Raw genomic sequence first — 20,619 nt, 5'->3', positions numbered from 1 at the left:
AGGCTAAAAATAAAGCTATAGGAGCAGGAAGGGACAATAATTCCTCATTACAGACAAAGATCCCAAAGGAACTCCCTTGCTGCCTCTGTAGGAGAACTGTTTTAGTCCAGGAGCATGGATTTGTGCTTGGACCATGGATTTGTGCTTGGACCATGGGGCTGTAAGCTTCCCTTAATTTGGGGGATGAGGAACAGGGACACCCAGCACCCAAGCCAAGGCTTGCACCCCAGCTGCACCTCTCCTGCAGACAACTCACCTGAGTACAACTCACCATCTGTTGCATGTTCCACTTCCCTTCTTTAGGGTAAATATTCTTGATCCACCCCAAAACCTTGTCCAAGGACAAGAAACAACAGATTAGGTCAGCTGGAACACCAAGACCAGAAAACTCTTGGCTAATAGAAATTCTGGAGCAAAAGCTTTTAAAATGGAAGGAACATTGGTGCTAAGAGATTATTACTCATACTTTAAACTAGAGTGGGATGAGTGCAGGAAAACATTTCTCTTCAAATTTGTATGAATAAGATGACTAAATAAATCTGATTGTGGTTAGTCTTCATGGTGATCTTATCAGATGGGTTTAAGAGGAGAAAGTTTTGGGGAATTATTGACTCTTGGATGGCTGTGGAAATTCACTGTTTGCATGGAGACTGCAGGATTAGGTATCTGCATCAAAAAGTGATCTGCAGGACCCCATTATGCACTGGCTGCAGGGAACCAGGTACCCAACACCTGCTAATGATTGAAAGGGATGAATTACAGCTGTCTGTGGATAAATGAGTGATTCCCTGGATGAGATTTTCCTAATTTCCCCTCTGTGTCTGTAAAGAGATTTATCACAAAGACAACTGACTAGAAAACCAGCTCACTGGAGCTTTGGAGGGCAGCATCCTCTCTTGAGAGGGTAACCCCACTCCTGACTGCTCACCCTTGGGGGGTCCTTTTATGTGGGGGATCCCCTTGTCACCCTCAGCATCACTCTGGCACCCCCACAGCCCCTGTCCCTCCAACAGGGCAGCTCAGAGAGAACCTCACATGCCCAAATCTGAGGATATGGAACTAAGGGATGGGGACCAAAGCAGAGCAGCTCACTGCCGTGCCAGCTGCTGAGGGAATTCCAGGTGGGTCAGGGCAGGGTTAGACTTTTTAATGTGTTTTTCCTATCCTTTAAATCCATTTCTAGCAGCAGCAGGTGGGCATTCGAGGACCTGCAGGCCATATGGATGTCCAGGAGTGATGGAGCATCCCTAATGCCTCTCCCCTCCCCGGGGACGGGGGGCAACGCTCCCATCCCTCTCCTTCAGCTTCCAGTCGTGCCTCTGACTTCGTAAGGGACGGAGAAGGAGGAGAAGGAGGTGTCCCAGCAGGGAGGGGTCCTGTGCCCCCACCACCCACCGGGCTGGCATTGCAACCCCCACCCAGCCCGTCCTCGGCAGTGGGGAGGGGGCGGGGGCTCCGAACGCAGCTGTGCGAGGCACCCCCACAGGGTGGGGGGCTGTGGGGTGGGGAGGGGGTGTGCGGGGGGCTCATACCCTGCCAGGGCACAGCTGGGTGCCGGGGAGCTGCAGGGAGGAGGGAGCCGGAGCTGCGGGCGGCTCCCAGGCGAGGCGGGAGGGGATGCGGGGGGCGGTGTGTGTGAGTGAGTGTCTCGCACACGCACACCCGCGGGAGCTGCAGGCACCTCCTCCCCGCCGCATTAAAACCAGGCAAGTTTGCAGGCCGGGGGTAGCGGCACGTCGGGGCTCTGCCGTGGGGCCGGGCGGTGCTGCCGCCCCCGGCCCGGTTCCGGGATGCACCCGAACGCCACGGCCACGGCCGTGCCGGGGGGGACCCTGCACCCCCAGCCCAGCAGCTATGCCAACGGCTCGAACCGCTCCGATCTGCTCCTCAAAGGACCCGACGAGGAGGACCTGGACGTCAACACCGATATCTACTCCAAAGTGATGGTCACCGTCATCTACTTGGCTCTCTTCTTGGTGGGCACGGTGGGCAACTCCATCACGGCGTACACGCTGGTGCGGAAGAAGTCCTTGCAGAACCTGCAGAGCACCGTGCACTACCACCTGGCCAGCCTCGCCTTCTCCGACCTCCTCATCTTCCTCCTCTGCATGCCCATCGAGCTCTACAACTTCATCTGGGTCCATCACCCTTGGGCTTTCGGGGGCTCTGTCTGTAAGGGCTACTACTTCCTCCGGGACGCCTGCACCTACGCCACGGCTCTCAACATCGCCAGCCTCAGCGTGGAGCGCTACATGGCCATCTGCCACCCCTTCAAAGCCAAAAGCATCATGTCCCGCAGCCGCACCAAGAAGTTCATCAGCTGCATTTGGATCGCCTCCTTCCTCCTCGCCATCCCCATGATCTTCACCATGGGGGAAATTTACGGCAAGGACCAGGATCCCGACTCCCTCATCTGCACCGCCATCGTGGATGCTTCCACGCTGAAGACCGTCATCCAGGTGAGGATCCCGGGATTCGGGGGCTCCGGGGAAGCAGGGACAGAGCAGCCGGCTCCCTCCCTAGGCTGGGATGGCCAAAGTTTGCGGAGACGGGAGGAGTAGGAGGGGGGAAGGCTGGGACTGGCTTGGGAAAGGGGGGGGGGCGTCGTCCCGAGCAGCCGTGAAGGGGCGGACCGGGGTGTGGGCAGGCGAGATTTGGGGGCGATGTGTCTGGGCTTACCCCGCAGCCCCTCCTGTCCCTTACTGCCGGGCTGAGACCCTGCACTGGGGTTCATCCGACCCCGGGCTGGTGTCCCCCTGTCCCGGACCGGCACTGCCATGAGCCACGGGCTCCGGGGGCAGCGGGTCCCTCCTAGATGTGGCAGATGGTCGCCAGAAAAAAGAAAAAAAACCCACCAAAAATGTCTCCAACCCTTTCTTTGCATCCTCTGCATCTCCTTTCCTTCCATTGGAAAGCAGCCAGCAAGGCTGAGGGAAATAAACCCACCTCTCCTTCTTTCCCAGTTTTTTGTGTGGCTCCTAAACCCCTTTCCTCCGTTTAGCCACAGAGCTTCATTTCAGAAAGTTTTGGGGCCAAGCTGTGGCATAGGCATCCCACAAAGAACTGCATCTTCTAAGCCAGAGGCTGGTATTTTTCCTGTTTCGGGGAAATCCAGCAGCAAACCCCTCCTGACCTCAGGAAGGCTCCAGACACACACGCCCATGCGTGCTGAGGATTTCAGCATCAACACTCGCTGTGCCCCAGTGCTCCAAGCATTTGTTTACTGGAGCATTAGGCTTGAAAAATGCAAAAGACACGGAAGGAGAGGCAGTAAGAGCAAGGTACCAATCTCCTCAGTCCCTTTGCTGCCAGGCTTGCGTGTGATAGCTTTTCAGCTTTTTATTTTGAACACGAATTTCAGGTGGGTTTAGTCAGCAGCTGGTTAGGATTTAAAGCTGCCCGTGTGCTAAAAGCTTTGAGATATTCCCACAGTTCAAGGGAGGGGACTGAAATGGAAACAAATCAGAATCAGAGCTTGTAAAAGCAGATGTAGGTACAGACAGATTTAAGGCCAGAGCTTCTGGGTGTTCAGACAGTTCTCTCCAAGTTTCCCCCTGCTCCAGCAAACCAAACTCCAGCCCCCAAGCCCTGGGTTCCCTCCGTGTTTTGTCCTGATACTTTCATCTTGAGAGGGTGAGGGCTGTATTTCTCTTGTAGGTGCTTTTTAGATTTTGTCAGTGGCAGCCCAGTGTGCTTCACCCAAATTCTCTGCTCTCTGAGGAACCCGACCGATCTCATCTGAGAAGAGCATGGCTGAAATGCATTATTTCCAGTTATCTTCCCTTTAGGCTTAAACCCATGATCATGAAAGGGTTAAAACCAGGATTATTTCCCAGCCCTGTCTTTGGAGATTACAGTTTAAACAATTCTCAGTAGATTTTTACAGTCTTGCTATTATTCAGGCTGTACCTTATCGTGTTAGCCAAGCAAGAAGTAGGCAGATAGCAATGCACAGGATGTGAAACTCACCTGTGGGCTTTTCCTCAGGTTTATTTATTTGTTTGTTTGTTGATTTCACCCCTTAATTGTTTCAATAGTAAAAAGAAGGAAGCAGCTGCTTGGGAAAAAAAAAAAAAAGGCAAAAACCCTACCATCCCATTTCTTCTCAGGGGATTTGGCTACTAAAGTAGATTTTCTAAGATGGGGAGGTTGTTTAATGGCTTTACTCCATCCCTCCAAGCACAGGGAAGCAGCACACAACGTGCTGCAGGGCTCTGGGCTGGGGAAGGCTCCAGAGTAAATAAGCAAAGCAACTGGAAGTCAGGTTTGAAGTGAATTAATGGAAAGCATTGCAGAGGCTGTGAGCAGGCAGCCTCACATCGGATGCTGTGTGCACAGGTTTAAAAAAAAAAAAAAGACAAATGGAAGATCTGAGAAAGAAAGGGAAGGAGTGATGTGGGGAGGGACATGCAGAGGTCTTGCTGGTCAGAAGTCTGGGGGTTTGGCCGTGGATTCAAGCTGCTTCAGAGCAGGTCTTTGCATCTCTTTGTGCTCATTTTCTTGTCTTGGAATTAAGCAGAGCAACAGTGCACTTGCTCAGGCTGGTAAATCATTTGTAATAAATCACTCAACATATTTCACTCCTCTTCCTCTTTGGCAACGTGTCTAAAGCAAACTGAGGTTTTGTGTTTTATTCATTGAGTGATTGAAAACCAGCCCCAGACCAGAGCAATTGTAGCATTTATAGACTTGGAGCCCAATGTGGGCTTTGGTTCTGCTGGGATCATTGCAGGAGAACTCTCCTCCCTAGGCTGAAACAAGCTTCCCAGGATGAATATTTGAGTGTATTCATTCAGCATCACTGATTTTGAAAAAGTTTCTCTGTATTTCTATGATTTGCTTTGAATATTTAAGTTTATTTGGCATTCCTGAGTGAAACCAGGCTGTGTGTGAACAACCAGGTTTCCTTATAAGAAGAAAAAACCAAAACCCCTGTTCAAACAACACTCAGCATACTTGTTTCTTGCTCCTATTCCTTGTAATCTCCACAATGATGGACACTCTGGTAGTAATTACAGCTTCCTAGCTCAGTTTGTGAGCTGTTCTGCAGGGTGTCACTACGTGTCACCACAATCAGTGTGCCCAGGCACTGCACATCTTGCCTCGTGCCATCCAGACGTGAACCCTGTGTAGCCTCTGATAGTTACATTTTTTAACAGTCCTATTTCCCAGCTTTCTTTAGCACTCTCCTTGTAGCTGCTGAAATCAGCCTGTGAAGCTGGATTATCACATCTTCTTCACTGCCAAGCTTGCCTGTTGTTTCTGTCAGTTGGGGATATCTGGTCTGAGTGTTGGCATCAGTGAGGGATCTGGTGGCAGCAGGAAGTTTATTAGAGCCACATTATTTAGGGGTAAAACTTCAAAAGGCAGACATCCTCTAAGCCACACTGCAGCAGGTTTTAGGGTTGTTGTTTTGGTTGTTTTGTTTTGTTTTTTTTTTTTCCAAATAAATTAAACACCTCTCAAAGCCAACCCCACCCAAGCACATTGATGTTTTCATGCCACTTCAGTGGAGGGGGTTTTAAAAGTTACTCAGCAACAGATAAGGGAGCTCTGGGGCAGAATTAAATATTTCCCCTGTACGCTCAGGGGGCAGTGTCTGGGGGTTTGGCTGCTTCACAGCCTTGCTCTTGGCTCTGGGACCCCCAAACAGGCCCCTGCTGAACACCCCATCCCACCCCGTGCAGCCCAACGTGCAGTCACCATCATACACTCTCAGCCCTGTTTTTTCAAAGCAGTTTGAATGTTAATGCCCAGATGGCCATGCAAATTGCTTTTCCTTTATGGCTGCTCACTTTCTTACCTTCATATATCATTTTTAGACATGTTATGAAGACACCCACCCTGGGAGAGGTGCCCATCTGTGATGGCCTGAGCATCCCTAAAAATCTGCCTTTTATCTGTGGGATGTGCAGGGAACCCAGGACTTTAATTCAACATTTGCCTGCCTAATCCCAGCCCCTTTACACTCTGGTCCATCTTACAGCTCAATCTGAAGTAAATAAACTCTTGTGTTTGTTTGTTGCTGTACATAACCACGTGGCCTGCTGTGCTTTGCCAGTTCTTACATAATTTCTTCTTTTTTTTTCTCCCCCCAGTTGGTTGTAATTCACTTGATTTCTTTTTCCCTCCCCCTTCCTGAGATGTCAGCTGGAGGGATAACAAAAGAATGAGGAAATTTGGGCGATGAGTTTAGCTTTTAGGTTTTCCTCTTAGCAGCAGTTTGTAAAGCCAGGAGAGATGAAGGTAATCTCGTGGTTCTTCTTCCTAGAGAGAATAAAAAAAAAAAACCAAACCCAAACCAAAAAAACCTGCAGCTGCCTTTAATCTTCTGCCAGATCATTTAAAACAGCTATTTAATTGTCTTCTCCCTGCTTCCCCCTCCTTCCCCTTCAAGGCTTTTGCTATTGTCTCTGTGCAGCATCTGCTGGAGTCTCACAGATGGCACTTTGGCTTCCTGACATTTGAAAAGCTGCTGTGTCCTGCCCGAGGTGTGTGATGGGCAGGATCCCCCCCTGGGACACACAGGGAGGGACAGGACAGGCTTTGATGGTGCCACCAAGGTGTTTTCCTTGCTGTGGGATTACTCCTTGGGGACCCTGGGTGAGCAGAGATGGAGGGGACTGGGGAGCCTGGGAGGTGCTGAGCTGACAAGGTGGGAAGTCCAAGTATTGTGGGCATCTCACCCTAAAGCTGGTATCATTAGATACCAAAACCTGGGGCCCCAGTTCTGACATCCTTCTTTTCCCTTGCATTCAGCAGCTGAAGCTGGGTTCTGCTGGTCCCAGCCCATCTGGTTGCTCTCTGATATAAACCACTTGCAGCATGTGAAGCTGGAGATGCTCCCAGCTCCTGTCCTCCCCTTATCTCCATACCCCATGTTCCTCTCACAGGGTGGCAACACCCTCAGTCTGCCTTAGCAGAGAAAAGGCAACAATAAATAATAAATTCTGAGCTTTCTCAGCCCTTTTCCTTCTTTCACACAGACCCCAGCATCCTGCAGTTGCTTATCTGGTGTGACCACCTGAGACCAGTGCAGCCCCAGCTCCTGCTCCCTCCCCAGGGTGTGAGCACTTTGAAAGGTTTGGGGTACTTTTCCCTTAAATTAAGTTCTTGGGGGAGGGGGTCAACTAACTCATCATGCTCCAATAACATCAGCTTTTCCATCTGGCCTCCCCTGGATGCCATTTCTTCTATTCAACTTCAGAGCATCTTAGGTGTGGGACTGAAAAAAAAAAATGTGATGATCAGTTATTCAGGAAACAAGTCCTTTGGGCTGAACTAGAAACCTTGATGGTGAGGCAGTACTAACCCTGTCTGGGTGGCAGAAATGTCTCATCCTTGAACCATCTCATTTTCTTCCTCCTTTAACCTTGAAGAAAGGGGTCTACCAGCTTAGCAGCTTCACCCAGACTGAAAGGTGCTGCCTGTCAGCTGGGGACACTTTGATGCAGGATGACATTTAGCTCAGCAGACCCCTGGTTTTGATCAGCACTCTGAGGAGCTAATTAATACAGTCAGTTAATGCCACATCCTATTAATTGTAACAATACCAAGAGCAATGCAGGTCAGGAGTGCTGAACAAAATAAATGTGGTCTGAGGACATGGTAGGACTTTTGTAGCACCTCCTTCCCTCAGAGAACTTGTTTAATAAGTCCACAACTATTTGAGTGTGTTCAGTACCAAATTAACCTGCTTTTCTCTCCTATTCTACAGTTTTTCCCAAAACCATCTTATAAAAATGCAAGTCACACAGCCACTGGGAGGGTTTAGCTCATAGCTCTCATTACTCTTGCTTCCTTCTGCAAAGACCATACATTTCATCCTCATGGGGACAATTTATACATTTTAATATACTCATTTGATTCAAAAGAGAAACTCACAGGATTGAGTTTCCCTCCCTGAAGCCCACGTTTCATTTTTTATCACTGTCAGTCACGGGCTTATGACATTGTCACACTTCCTTATTCCTTAATTCCAAGTGTGAAGAAGCACTGTAGGAGGAAGGGGAAACCTAGGGTCAGGTTAATAAATAGATATTTGACCTCAAGATACAAAGATGGGGTGGTGTGAATGCCCCAAACACTTCATAGGCTGTGGTCACTAACCCAAGGGACAAGCTCTGCCCCAGGCTTGGTCTCCTTCACACCACTTTGGCAGCTGGCAGGTGCTTCCCAGCCAGCACAGGAGGATGGGAAATCCCTTGAAAGGGCAAAAAAGATGTTGGAATCTGGTCAGAAAGGATATCAGCACCAAGCAAGCAGGGCACACAGCCAGCCCCACAGTCCTGGGCCAGCCCGGAGACCCAAACTGTGCTGGGAAACAAATCCTGTAATACCTGAGGCTCCCAGAGGCAGGGAGGAGGCAGGCTGGGGAAAGACACTGGGGAAAACCAGCAATGAAGTCATCCAGATGTTCTCTGCCCCTCTGGGATGTGCTTTTTTTTCTGCCCTGAAAGTCTAATTGAATTTCTCTGCTCCCATCCCCAGCAGTAGGAGAGGATGTGTCTGCACCATCCTCACCATCCTTGTGAAGAAACCCACAAAGTGGGGTGTGAGGAGGAAGAGAGGAAAAAGAAAGGGCTTGGAGCTGTTGTTTGCTGTAACAGGTTGGAATAAAGCCAGGGATTTAGCAGGGAGGGCACAGAAATGTGGCATGAACTTGCCATGATCATGTAACCTCCCTCCAAATATTTGTGGTCTGGCCCTGGGGTGGAGGAACATTTCACATCCATGAGATGCTCTTCCCTGCCACAGCTACTGGGGCTATTCCTGGTGGTTATTACCAAGTCAGAAGCAAACAAGAACAACCCCAACCCCTTTTTTTGCTGCACTTGGCTTGAGATGATGAATCCCATCTCATCTTCCTCCAGCCCAGGGTCCAAACCAGGCTCCTCCCACACCACAGAGTTGGAGGGGCTCAGTTATTTGCCTAAATTAATTAATCTCAGTGAAGTTTAGCACAAACCTGGGTTGCTTGGGTTTTTTTTTCCCTCACTGCCATAAGAGCAAGGCTGACTCTGCTGCAATAATTAAGCTGTTTACACAGCAAATGAGAAAACCAATGCACTTGGGGTATTTTGTTGAACAGCAGCTCCAGCAAGCCTGTGCTCTGTTCTTGCCAAGCTAAAGTGTCCATCACACAGCCAGAACTATTAGATGACACTATAAACCCCACTAAGGGGTTTAATTGTCCTCAACAGGAGTTTCTTAGGGCACCAAGATGAGATTCAGCACTCCAGCAAGTCAGGCAGCTGAGAAAATCCGTCCAGTCCCTGCTAGCAGCTCTCATGCTTGAGTCTGCCATCAACAGTGTTTGACTTAAATATGGCCTTTAATTTATTTATAACTGCATATCCAGCACTCAGCATCATATTTAATGCAAATAACATTCAAGGGAAATCCCCACTGAGAGGCACATTATGAAGATTAACAGCCTGGCTTTCCTCTTGCCCTGGTTTAGACAGTGCTGATCCGTGCTTGGCGCCTCACAGACAAGTGTTAAGAACATCTCAATCAAGAAACCAATCTTTAAGATTGCCATTTAGCAAAAAAAATCAATGCCTGAGAGCCTGATTGTGGCCCTGCATCCAAAGGAAAGGCCTGGAGGCACAAAAATCTCTGAGAAATGCTGCCATCCTTTCAGGCAAGAACCTGGAAAGGTAATCACTGCTGGTCAAGCCATGGGCCATCTGTGAGGGTTTTATTTCTTTTCATTATATAGCCCACTTTCCTTTTAAACAAGCTGTCAGGAAAATTAATCTCCCTGAGTTTAAGATGACACTGAACATATTCTCATGCCCTGCAATTATCTGGAGCTGTTCTATTCCTGTGTAACTCTGATGAAATTGTGCCTGATCTGCTGTGTGGGTTCTTCTCCATCCCTCCCCCTCTCTGGAGAACTGAACGTCCTGCCCAGCATCACTTTGGGTGGAAGAGAAACAGGAGCAACTTTTTTGTTTTACTTTTCAGCAGGGCTCAGGCTCACACCCCAGCTCCCCAGAGAAGTTCCTCCAGGGCTCACCACACTGAATAATGCACACAGGGCCTTTTGGAGGACCTTGGTTGTGTTGGGACTTGGTTTGGGCATTGAGCTGCTGGTCTGAGATGTGTCAAGGGAAGAGAAAAAACTCCAGGTCTAACCTGCAGGAAAGAAGAATCCATGGAGACATTTAAAAGATGTGTGGGAGTGGTTCTCAAGGAGACTTGGTAGTGCTGGTTTAAATGTTGGACTCTATGATCTTAAGGGTCTTTTCCAACCTGAATGACTGCAGAATTCTAGTGCCAGAGAGCTCATAGTCTAAATAATCATCAGAGTGATGCCACTCATTGCCAGTGGTGCTGGCCAGATGCTGGCACTGTCCCTGGTGTCCTTGTTGCACACTGAGATTGCCTCTTGTTGCAAAGGGGAAGGGAAACCTTCCCTCTGCTTTTCCTTGAAAGGTTTTGTGCAGTGATGAAGCTGCCTGAGGGCAGATATTGAGGGCAGTGCTGGGTTATGGACATGGTTTAAGCAGCCCAACTTTGACTGGAGACACATCAGTGGGATGCCAGCATGGCCAGAAACACTGCCAGGTCTGTTGGTTGTTTTCCAAGAGCATCCTGGAGCCAAATCCCATTTATTCTTCAGTGTTTAGTGGAAAAGGAGTTTCATTTGAAAACAGAGTGCTAGAAGCCACAATAGTAATTTTTCTGAGTCAAAAAAAGTAGCAGAGACCCCTTAGACTTCTGGCTCACTGCTAAGCACACTCTGCTTGGGAGAGCAAAAAGCTCAGAGAATTTCCACCAAGAGCTCCCTCAGTTTGTCACCAAACCAAACAAGGGTCTCACTGACAACATCATCTCAGGGCAGTGCTCCCAATGGAAACAAAACCACCATTACCCAAGGAAATGAGACTAAAAAAGGGTCCAGGGCAGAGAGGAGTCAATACTGATGAAAAAGAGAGGCTGCTCAAGCCCAGCTCCTGACCACAGACCTGCACCTTCCCTGCACCTTCCCAAATCCCACCCTTACTGCTTCCCCCCAGCTTGCCCTGGTTCTCTGAGGTTCCAGCTTGGTGCAGTCCTTAGCAACCTCTTCTGTCCATTCCCCCTCTCTGGGATGGTTCCTGATGCTGTCAGAGCCAGAGGAGATGCTGGCACAGGAATATTCCAGCTTCAAGGCATTGACAGAGCTTCAGGATAGAGGAGCTGAGCTGTGGCTGAGGGAGCCACTCTGCTCCTGTCTAAGGCAGCCCAGACATCTGCTTCAGCAGTGATATTAATGCTACAAGTCCTCTAAGAAGAGGGAAGGAAGATGAGGCATGGCAGGAGCTATTTATTTCCAGAATGAGGTGCCAAGTGCTTTATTGCTTGCCAGCTCTGTCTCTCCCAGCAAATGAGGTCTCCCACCCCTGTCACTGCCTGCCTGGCCTGAGTTCCTCTAAAGAGGCTTTGAGATAATGGCTGTAGCACAGGGAGAAAAGGCAGGAGGTCTTCCCCTGTCATTAATGCTTCTCTTCTCCCTCTTTTCATCAATGGAGATGTTTCAGCAGATGTTTCACCACGTACAGAGTTACAGCCAGAAATAAAACTGCCTTGAGCCTCCAGTCCTTTGAAATAAGGGTGTCTGGGAAAGAGAAACCTTCAGGGTGGATTCTCAAGGTTTTCTCAGGCTGTGTAGTGCTGTGCTAAAAGCCAGCCCTTAAATATTGCCCAGGCAAAAGTTGCTTTTAAGGGCCCCCTTGACTGCAAGGTTCTGTCTCCTGGCTTTTGCACTAAACCAGTTCCAATAATGGTTCTCTTTTCTCCTCTGAAAGTTCCTGGTTTCTTCCCAGTGTGAGAATAGTAGTAATGGAATAATGTAAAATGTTGTTAAACTCACCGACTATTTCAGGAAAAGCTTCTCTTCCTCAGTTTCAATTAAAACAAACAAACAAAAAACCTTAAGGAAAAAAATACCAGATCTCTTTTCAGAGGAGAGAGGGACCCTTCTCCCTGGCTGCTGGAAATCACAGCCAGACCTTTGAATTCAGCACAAAATAATAACACACACACAAAAAAAAAAAAAGCCCCAAACAAACAAAAAAACAACCATGCAACCAAAACCAAACCAACAACAAAAAAACATTTCAGGTGTTTTTTCAGGAGCTGATTTGAGTGATTTGCATGACTGGCCCTTTTTCCCAGTTTCACAGGGCCAGCATGGCTTTTGTTAGGATGGTTTCCAGCAGACTGCAATCCCAGATTTTCCATACAGATTTCCTCTACCACCTTCCCTGAGCCACCCTGATGACAGCAGCCAGCACCTTGGTTTTATGGCCATGCACATCCATCCAGCTGTAGAGATGATTTGTGACCTGTGGCTACACCTGATAAAAAAGACCTGAAGCACAGATGAAAATCTTCTGGGTATTAATTCCTTTCCAGCAACAGGCTTTTTTTTAATTTATTTTAGCCCTATAAATCTTGTGCACAACCTGCTTGTGGGATGTGAAGCATTGACCAAGGCTGCTCCTCATCCAACCCAACATCCCCTTAGGATTATATCAAGAGCCAGGGGGTCTTGGGGGGGTTTCTAGGGTGTCTAGGGGGGTTTCAGGTCCATGTTTCAGCAAAGAGAAAAGCACTCAGGTGGTAAAGAAATCTTCCTGCCTGGCTGCTTTTACTTCTAAACAGACACCAGGCCCCAAGCTTGTTTCCCTCCTTGGAGCAGGGTGAGCCCCATCCTTCCAGCATCTCCCCCCTACCCATGTGCCAAGAGTGATTTTCTTGTGTCTGTGGCTTACACCAACATTTCTGTTGGCATAAATCATGGACCTACAGGGAGAATCCTGGGAATCCCCCAAGCATGGGCTTGGCCATCAGAGAGCTCTTTGCTGTTGGGTGTTTTGGGGTTAATGGGGTGAAAATCCCCCACTCTTTCTATTATTACCAGACAACAAGTAAGAAGCTATGAAAAATGACTTTCTAGGCTGGGATAGGGATTGTTTTGACAGAGTTTTCATCTCTTCATTAGATATTCCATCGAAGCTTTGCTGGAGATAAGCAGTCTCATAGAAAACAGGGCTTTTGTGTCCAGCCACAAAGAATGAATTGCAAAGATTACTGAGGAAAGCAGACTTGCTATCCAAGGAGCCAAGAAACTCAGCTGCAAATAAACATGGCTCTGGCATTTATCATTCTTGCAGCTTGTCAGAAAGCTGGTCCCAGCCAAGCTGACTGGACTGGAAATGGGGCATAGCAGTGATGAAACATGAATTGGTTGTCCCTAAAAGCTCAGCTTGAGCCAGGACTTACCCACAAAATGCTTCCAGCCACTCTTTCTGCTGGAAAGCAGCATTTGACAGCCTAGCATTTAACAAAATTGAGATTTTTTTTTTTTTTTTTTTTTTAGGAGCACATGGTTAAGGCAGTAGCAGAGATATGAAGGGAGGCTGCTGCCCTGCCAGCCTCTCCCAGCTGTTGGGCAAGGTTTTGTGTTTAAATTGTTTTAAGGAGAATGAGAGGAGCTTGCCTGGAGCACTGACATCAATCCTATAGCAAGAACAGGCTGATTAAATAAACAGAAGTTTCCCTGTTATTAGTGCTGTTTAGATAACTTTGAAATGCTTATTATCCCGAGCAAATAAATTACCTAACCTTTTTTTCCCCCCTATTTCTGGCTCAAGAAGCAGTCAGTGAATTTCCTTTTTCAGAGCAGAGCTGTTGTGCTTTTCACCACGGTGCAGGGAACAGTTTTGCACTTTGGAACTGGTGCCTGGGTGATGCAGGGTGGCACATTTTGGGTTGGCAAAGGCTTCATCTCAGCAGGCCACGTGCTCCAGGCTCTGCCTCCCCAAAATTTGGGCTCCCAGCAGCAGGGACCCTGGGGGAAAAGGCTACAAAGGGACTGATCCCTGGAGTGCAAGTTAGCACTCAGTTTTACTTACATTTTGTAGTTAAGAATACACCCTTGTGTTTGTGGAGAGTTTCATGGTTTTGTCAATTTTTCTTTTTTTTTCCTTTTTTTCTTTTTTTCTTTTCTTTTTTCTTTCTTTCTTTTTTTTTCCTTTTTTTTTTTTTTTTTAATTTTTACCACACTGGCAACATGACCCAGCTCCTCTTTCCATCACCATGGCTCAGGTCATATCCCCACACCCCCAGATCTCCATCATCATTATTTATGTGCTGTTCCCCTTCTTTAACACCTTTTGGGCATCCCCTGGTCTGGAGCTCTGGGGCTCAGTTTTCTTTCCATGCCAGCCAGGTAACAAGGGAGGAAAGAGCAGAGTGTGGGCAGGGTCAGCTCTCCAAAAGGTTGTCCCTGTGGCACTGGGAGGACAGTCATTTCCCACCCTGTCACTGTCACTGTGAGTGAGGAAAGTCACAGAGGGGTGCAAAAAGCTTTGTGGGAATTGCTGTGTAACTCTCCTTCCAGTCTGTAATTCATCCAAGTCCTGACATGTGGCTTGGGAACCTCAGCCTGCTGCAACACTGGTGTTCTCCTGTGGCTATTCTGTTGCCATCTAATGAAAATGGTATTTTTTTCATTAAAGTGAGTTTGCATTTTAAATAGGGAGCCAGGGATGGGGTGGCTGATTGGGAACTTCCTCTCTGCCTGGGTGCAGATCCACATCCCTCTCCCACTCCTGTCCCATTCCTGCTTTCTCTTTCTTTCTGCCTCTCAGACATCACGTTGCAAATAAAGGGGAGAAAAAAGGTCTGGAGGAGAGGATTTGTTTCTTCTGTTGGGTCCCAGGGGGTCGGTGTCATGCCCTGGGCTAGGTGCTTCCTGCACGTGATGTTGAGGAACTTTTCATCCTGACCCAAAGCTCTACTTTGGAACTTAATATTCTCCCATCTCCTGTTGCTTTTCATTTTCCCTGCCTGTTTCATCACTCCCCTGCCTCTTGCCCTCAAAAGTGAGGGAGAGAGGAGAGAGAAAGCAGGGGGACTGCCAGCAGCCCTGCTGGGAACACCTCCTGAAAGCATCTTCTCCCAGAGGGATTCAGTGGGACTCAGCCCCTTTCCCCCCTGGTATTCCATGATTTGCACACAGCAGGCACCCATCCACACCTCCATCCCTCTTCCCTGGACACAAAACCCATCATGAGCCAGGGGGGAGATGATGGATGGGGATCTGGATATGTCGAAAGGGACCAGAGGTGCCATGTTCAGCACCTGGGTGTTGAGGGGACCATTTAAAATCTCCCCTGCTCCAGGTGTTTGGGTAGCCCCGAGGCACGTGTGCTTTTGTAGGGTATTTTTAGCCAATTTATCTTTACCAAAGGTCACAGAGAAGTAGAGCATCAGCTTCTGGAAGAGCTGTCATCCCACCTCCAGTCTAGCAGGAGTAACACATTGACTTATTTATGAGAGCAGTCAGCTCCCTCTTTTCTGTGTGTAACAATCTGCTTTACCTCTCCCAGCACAGAGAAATAATTTTATTGTCCACAATTCTCTGTCCTTAATAAAACCTTAAAACAAGTTAAGCAAGATTTGAGGGAAATGGAAATGTTCCCAGGTATTTTTTATTTTTTTTTTTCATTCTTTCCAAAACATCCCAGTCTTTCACTGTCTAAATCATCAAACAGCATCACTGCTCTGGCCAAAAGGAGGGGATGGAAATTATTTCTCAAAGCCTGAAAAGTGCTGGATAAACCCTGGGCCCCAGCAATTCCCAATTGCAAGCCTCCAGGTGTCTGTTCTTTTCGTTTTTGTCCAATTTCCCTTATTTTGAATCCAGTGCCACCTCCCAGCTCAGAAGAAGGACTGGCAGGAGGGAAGCTTCTCATCAACAAGGTGTTAGAAGAAGGGACAGTGGATGGGTACAACTGGAGCTACTGGGACAGCCCAGTTACAGCCCAGCCCAGTCCCAGTTGGGTCTTAGTTGGGTGTCAGTGTCCCACTCCCACCCCTTCATTTCTCCTGTGCACCAAGTCTGATGAAATTCCCCATTTAACTGGGATGTAGAGAAGGTTTTGTAATGAGCCACGAAATGTTAATAAATCCCCTGGCAATACTGAAGTGACCCAATATGAGCTCTTCTCAGGTAGCACACAAATGGGGTGTCAGCATTATAACCCCTGATTTTATTCTGTGCTTAATATATTCCAGTTTCTTTGGGGCCCCTCACCAGCACAAATTGTTTTCATTCTCCTCTGTTTGAGTCCAGATCAATTTTTTTCCTTCCAATACCAGATTTTTCTTCCTTTTACTTGAGGTCAAAATATCCTGAAGGCCATTTGGTTTCACAATTGGAAAAAAACCCAACCTCTTCTGGTCACAGGCTCTGCACCCAACTTCTAAGCCTGACAAGAGATGTTTGGGGAGAAATCTCAGCCTTCTCTATGGTGCCTGGAGAGGTGTTGGATAAACAGAACCCAGGATGAGATCAGAGCAGGTGGATGACCCTCAGGGTCACCTTGAATAGAAGGAAGGCATGAAAAGTTGTAGGGGAGTGAATTTGCAGGGCTGTGAAGCCCTGAAGCACCCACCCCATGGATGAGGAAGTTCTGGAATCTGATGGGGGTTTTCTGGCAGAAGAGGACACAGGACTTTTTGCTTATGGGGGTTCCAGCCTGATTGCATTAATTAGATTTTGATGAAACATCAAACAATGCTTCCTATGGGTGAAAATGGTCCAGAGCTGGTTGGTCAGGGTGTGGTAGTTCCAGAGGTGGTTAATTAGGGTGTGGTGGTTACAGAGGTGGTTAATTAGGGTACGGTAGTTCCAGAGGTGGTCAGGATAAAGTAGTTACAGAGGTGGTTAATTAGGGTGTGGTAGTTCCAGAGGTGGTTAATTAGGGTGTGGTGGTTCCAGAGGTGGTTAATTATGGTGTGGTAGTTCCAGAGGTGGTTAGTCAGGATAAAGTAGTTCCAGAGGTGGTTAATTAGGGTGTGGTAGTTCCAGAGGTGGTTAGGCAGGATAAAGTAGTTCCAGAGGTGGTTAATTAGGGTGTGGTGGTTCCAGAGGTGGTTAATTAGGGTGTGGTAGTTCCAGAGGTGGTTAATTAGGGTGTGGTGGCTACAGAGGTGGTTAATTAGGGTGTGGTGGTTCCAGAGGTGGTTAGGCAGGATAAAGTAGTTCCAGAGGTGGTTAATTAGGGTGTGGTGGTTCCAGAGGTGGTTAATTAGGGTGTGGTAGTTCCAGAGGTGGTTAATTAGGGTGTAGTGGTTCCAGAGGTGGTTAGTCAGGATAAAGTAGTTCCAGAGGTGGTTAATCAGGGTGTGGTACTTAGGACTGTCAGTCATGAAGATGAGCTTGGCTGAAAACCCAGAGACTCAGCTAAAATGTCCTTGTGCTTCATCAATATAATTATTTTTATGAAAAGCTGTCAGTTCTTATTAAACAATTGCCTGTCATCATTGTCTCCAAAGCTGTCATTACCAAGGAGTCAGCTGTCACTTCCATGGATGTGCTTCTGGAGCTCTTTCTCTTATTTCTAAGGAAATTGCCCAGCAGAGCAGAACCCAGAAATAACCCCGGGGTGTGTAGGATGGGGATAAATCTCAGCCCTGCCTTTCTCCAGATGCTGGTGTGATCCCTCTGGGCTGCAGCAGGAGGAGAAGCTGATCTTCCCTGAGGTTCTTCTTTGCTTTTTAGTGCTTGTCACAGGAAAACTGGGGTCAAAGCCTCTGGAGATGCATCTGCCCATGGGAAGAGCTTCCAGGACTCCTGGGCTGGAGTCACTGTTTCTCCTTCATCCTCTTGGAAAGGTTCCTCCTGCACTTGGGACAACAACAGGGGTTGTGATTTCATAGTGAAAGATTTTGTTTTCAAAGGAAAAAAAAAATAAAAATGTTTGGGTCAAACCAAGAAGAATGAATTAAGGAATTTACCAGGGATGAGATAAACAAAGTAATTAATTTGGGGTTGACCCATAGCACTTCATCTGCAAGTAAAACATTTAGTCCAAGCTGAGGCAAATCACCTTGCTTTACTTTTGGCTTACAGCTCAGTTTTTCTTCTTTCTTTTTTTAGCTTAGGACAATTCTGAAACAAAACAGAAGTTCAGCATGTTTTTTCATCTAATATTTTGAAATGAAATGTGTTAGTGTTTCCAGAGAGGAGACAAGTGTTTATTTGAAAACACTGCAATAGTTCAACATTTCCCCCCTATTTTTTTGTCAATATTGTTTATTGAATTTAACAGGAACCCTCAAGCAGATTTTGATTTCCTTCCAAAAAGTCTTTTTTTTTTTTTTTTTTTTTGGTCAAATTCACCACTGTCAGAAGAAGACAAGCTGTCTATAACTGCTCTGTAGTTAAGCAAGGGCAGAATCCTGTGCTCCAGGCTTGTAACTCCCCATCCTTCTGCCTCAGCCTAAAAGACAGAGTTTGAAGCAGGGCTGGATGTAGCAGGCACTACAGGTATAACAAGGGGCACAAAATTTCCTCTTTCACTTAATCATGGCAATTAGGACTCCTTACAGGACTAAAACATTTCCCAGTTCTTCTCATACCTTGTATTGCTGCACCTACTCAATCCCTGGGCTTTTCATCACCTTACAGCAGTGTGTAATATATCCTTCCATGCACAAAGCTTTTAAATTCTCCAAACAGACATTTTTTTGTGCAGCTTTCCCTGCTCCATTGCCATGATTCAAAGCTTGTCTGATTTAGCTCCAGGCTCCACTTCTTTCAGGCACTTTAATGAATGCATAATAAATAAGCAAGCATTGTCCCCTCTAAGTTAGGCACAATCTTCTTGGCATTCTTTCTTCGTGCCTTCTGTTTCAAGTACCTATCTTCTAGTGAGGTTTTTTTTATCATCCAGTCTGTCCATGTTCCTTCATTGCTAAGGATCAAATATTTTCCCTTGTCTGTACCAGGTATATACCAAGGAGAATATTTAAATAGGTCCCTGGCAGGCTTAAATATTATAATCCAAACAGCACTCAAATGGTCTGCACCTCTCCCTCTTTATGTTTGATTCAGGTTCTTTATTTTTCTTCTCAGGTTGTGAGACTGACTGTGGCATTATATACCAAACAAAGCCCTTTTTTTTTTTCCCTCACCTCCACGAGCTTTTCTTTACCCACAGCTGCAGCAGAGCAGAACTGCTGAATGCTTTTTTTTTTGAGAAGCCCCAGACAGGTCCTGTGAAACGTTTGGATGCCCTCAAATTAGGTTTGAACTCTACCTTGAGAATTAAAGCTGGTCCTGCTATCACACACACACAGGTTTTCCCCCCCTAAAAAAGCCATTTCCTCATGAAAAAGGAAACAAGATCAGATCATAATTACCCTGCAAGGGCTACCAAGCCAATGGTCCTGGCTGCTTGGAGCAACTGCAAAGACTTGGATGGATGGGACACCCATGGTTTTGGGGGGAGGGAGGAGTGACTGACACATCTCAGCTCCCTTGTAGAAGCTGTGAATTTGCTAACGTGCTCAAAATTGGTATAACTTCATTTAGCTATGCTTTTTTTTCAAACTAAGCACTGCAAGGACTAGAAGGAATAAGAACTATAAGCCATGGAGAGGCAATGTAGTTTCAAAGCAGGCTGGGTACCATCCCAGAGGGATTGCAGTGTGGTTGGAAAGTTGCCATCCCAACAAATATAAAAGAGCACATCAAGCAGAGCTAGAGAAATGGAAGCAAGCAGCAGCAACAACCCCTGTGAGCCTGATGTGGTCAGGGATGACAAAGCAGGAGAAATGTTCTCTTTGCTGTGGAGACACCTGGATGGATCTGGGTGACCCAGCTGTGGCCCCATGTCTGTGTAAACAAGGAGGAGCAGAAAGGCTGAAAGAGCCCCTGAGGAAACCATCCTGAGCAGGGCTGAAGGGATGCACAGCAAATCCCCTGGGCTGCTGGAGATCTGGCTCTGCTTGGGTGAGTGTCCTCTCCTCTGCACTCAGGTGTTGGTTGTAAACAACAGCCCAGCAGGGAGCTGGGTCTTGAAAATGTTTAATTTCTATCTTAAAAAAAATAAATAAAAAATCAAGTGATGCCTCCTTGAGCTGGGAATTCAATACAGGCTAAATGGAGGGAATGACTCACATTGGTGCTTCCCATTCCCCTCCACCTCTGCACCTTTCCCAGCTCCATTTGACTGCAGCAGGGATGCAGGAAGGAGCTTTTTTATCCTTGGAGATGTTTTTCCAACCCTGTAAAAGGTAAAGGAGAAGCAGTAGGAAAATGTGCTCTCACTCTTCTTGCCTTGCCCATGGAGCCATGAACACCACAGCCCGTTCCTTCTGGGGAAGGAGGAGAGTTGGGTGGGAAACAAGCACTCAGGTTCACTCTTGCTTTGATATCCCTTTTCCTTCAGCATTTCCAGGGCCAGTGGAATAACTGAGGACGTGAGTGGTTTCATTTCATCACTTGGTTTCTGACTTAGCAGCAAGAGGCAATGAGAAGAGTCCCTTCTCCAAGGCACTGCAAACTCCTTTAAATAACCCTGAACATCACTAGCAAGCCAAATTCTCCCTGCATTGCTGAAAAGGTGTGGGGTTTTCTCTCTGAAATCTAAATTTTTGGCTTATTCATTTATAATATCCATGTGCTCAACCTGTCCCCCTGGCTTTTCAGCTCCCCCAGGGGTGGTTTTGTTGCCTTTAGGCAGAGCAATATCAGACAGGAGTTTGGCTGAGGGGTCACTTCAGGCTTCCCAGGGTCACTTTAAGAGCTCATTTAAAAATAAACCTTGC

General features: G+C 47.3%; 1 protein-coding gene across 1 annotated transcript in view; it reads left to right on the top strand.

The window, feature by feature from the left end:
- The first annotated feature begins 1,568 nt into the window (after window positions 1-1,568).
- The window catches only part of NTSR1 (neurotensin receptor 1), a 45,139-nt gene continuing 26,088 nt past the window's right edge, over window positions 1,569-20,619 (top strand). The window contains exon 1 of the mRNA XM_071759720.1: window positions 1,569-2,459. Within this exon, the coding sequence (XP_071615821.1) occupies window positions 1,791-2,459 (669 nt within the window). The 5' untranslated portion in view covers window positions 1,569-1,790. The remainder of the gene's footprint in view (window positions 2,460-20,619) is intronic.

Source organism: Heliangelus exortis, chromosome 16, assembly GCF_036169615.1.
Source record: "Heliangelus exortis chromosome 16, bHelExo1.hap1, whole genome shotgun sequence".
Lineage (NCBI taxonomy): Eukaryota > Metazoa > Chordata > Aves > Apodiformes > Trochilidae > Heliangelus > Heliangelus exortis.
Note: the sequence above shows the minus strand (reverse complement) of the source record. Positions and strands in the feature narration are given on the sequence as shown.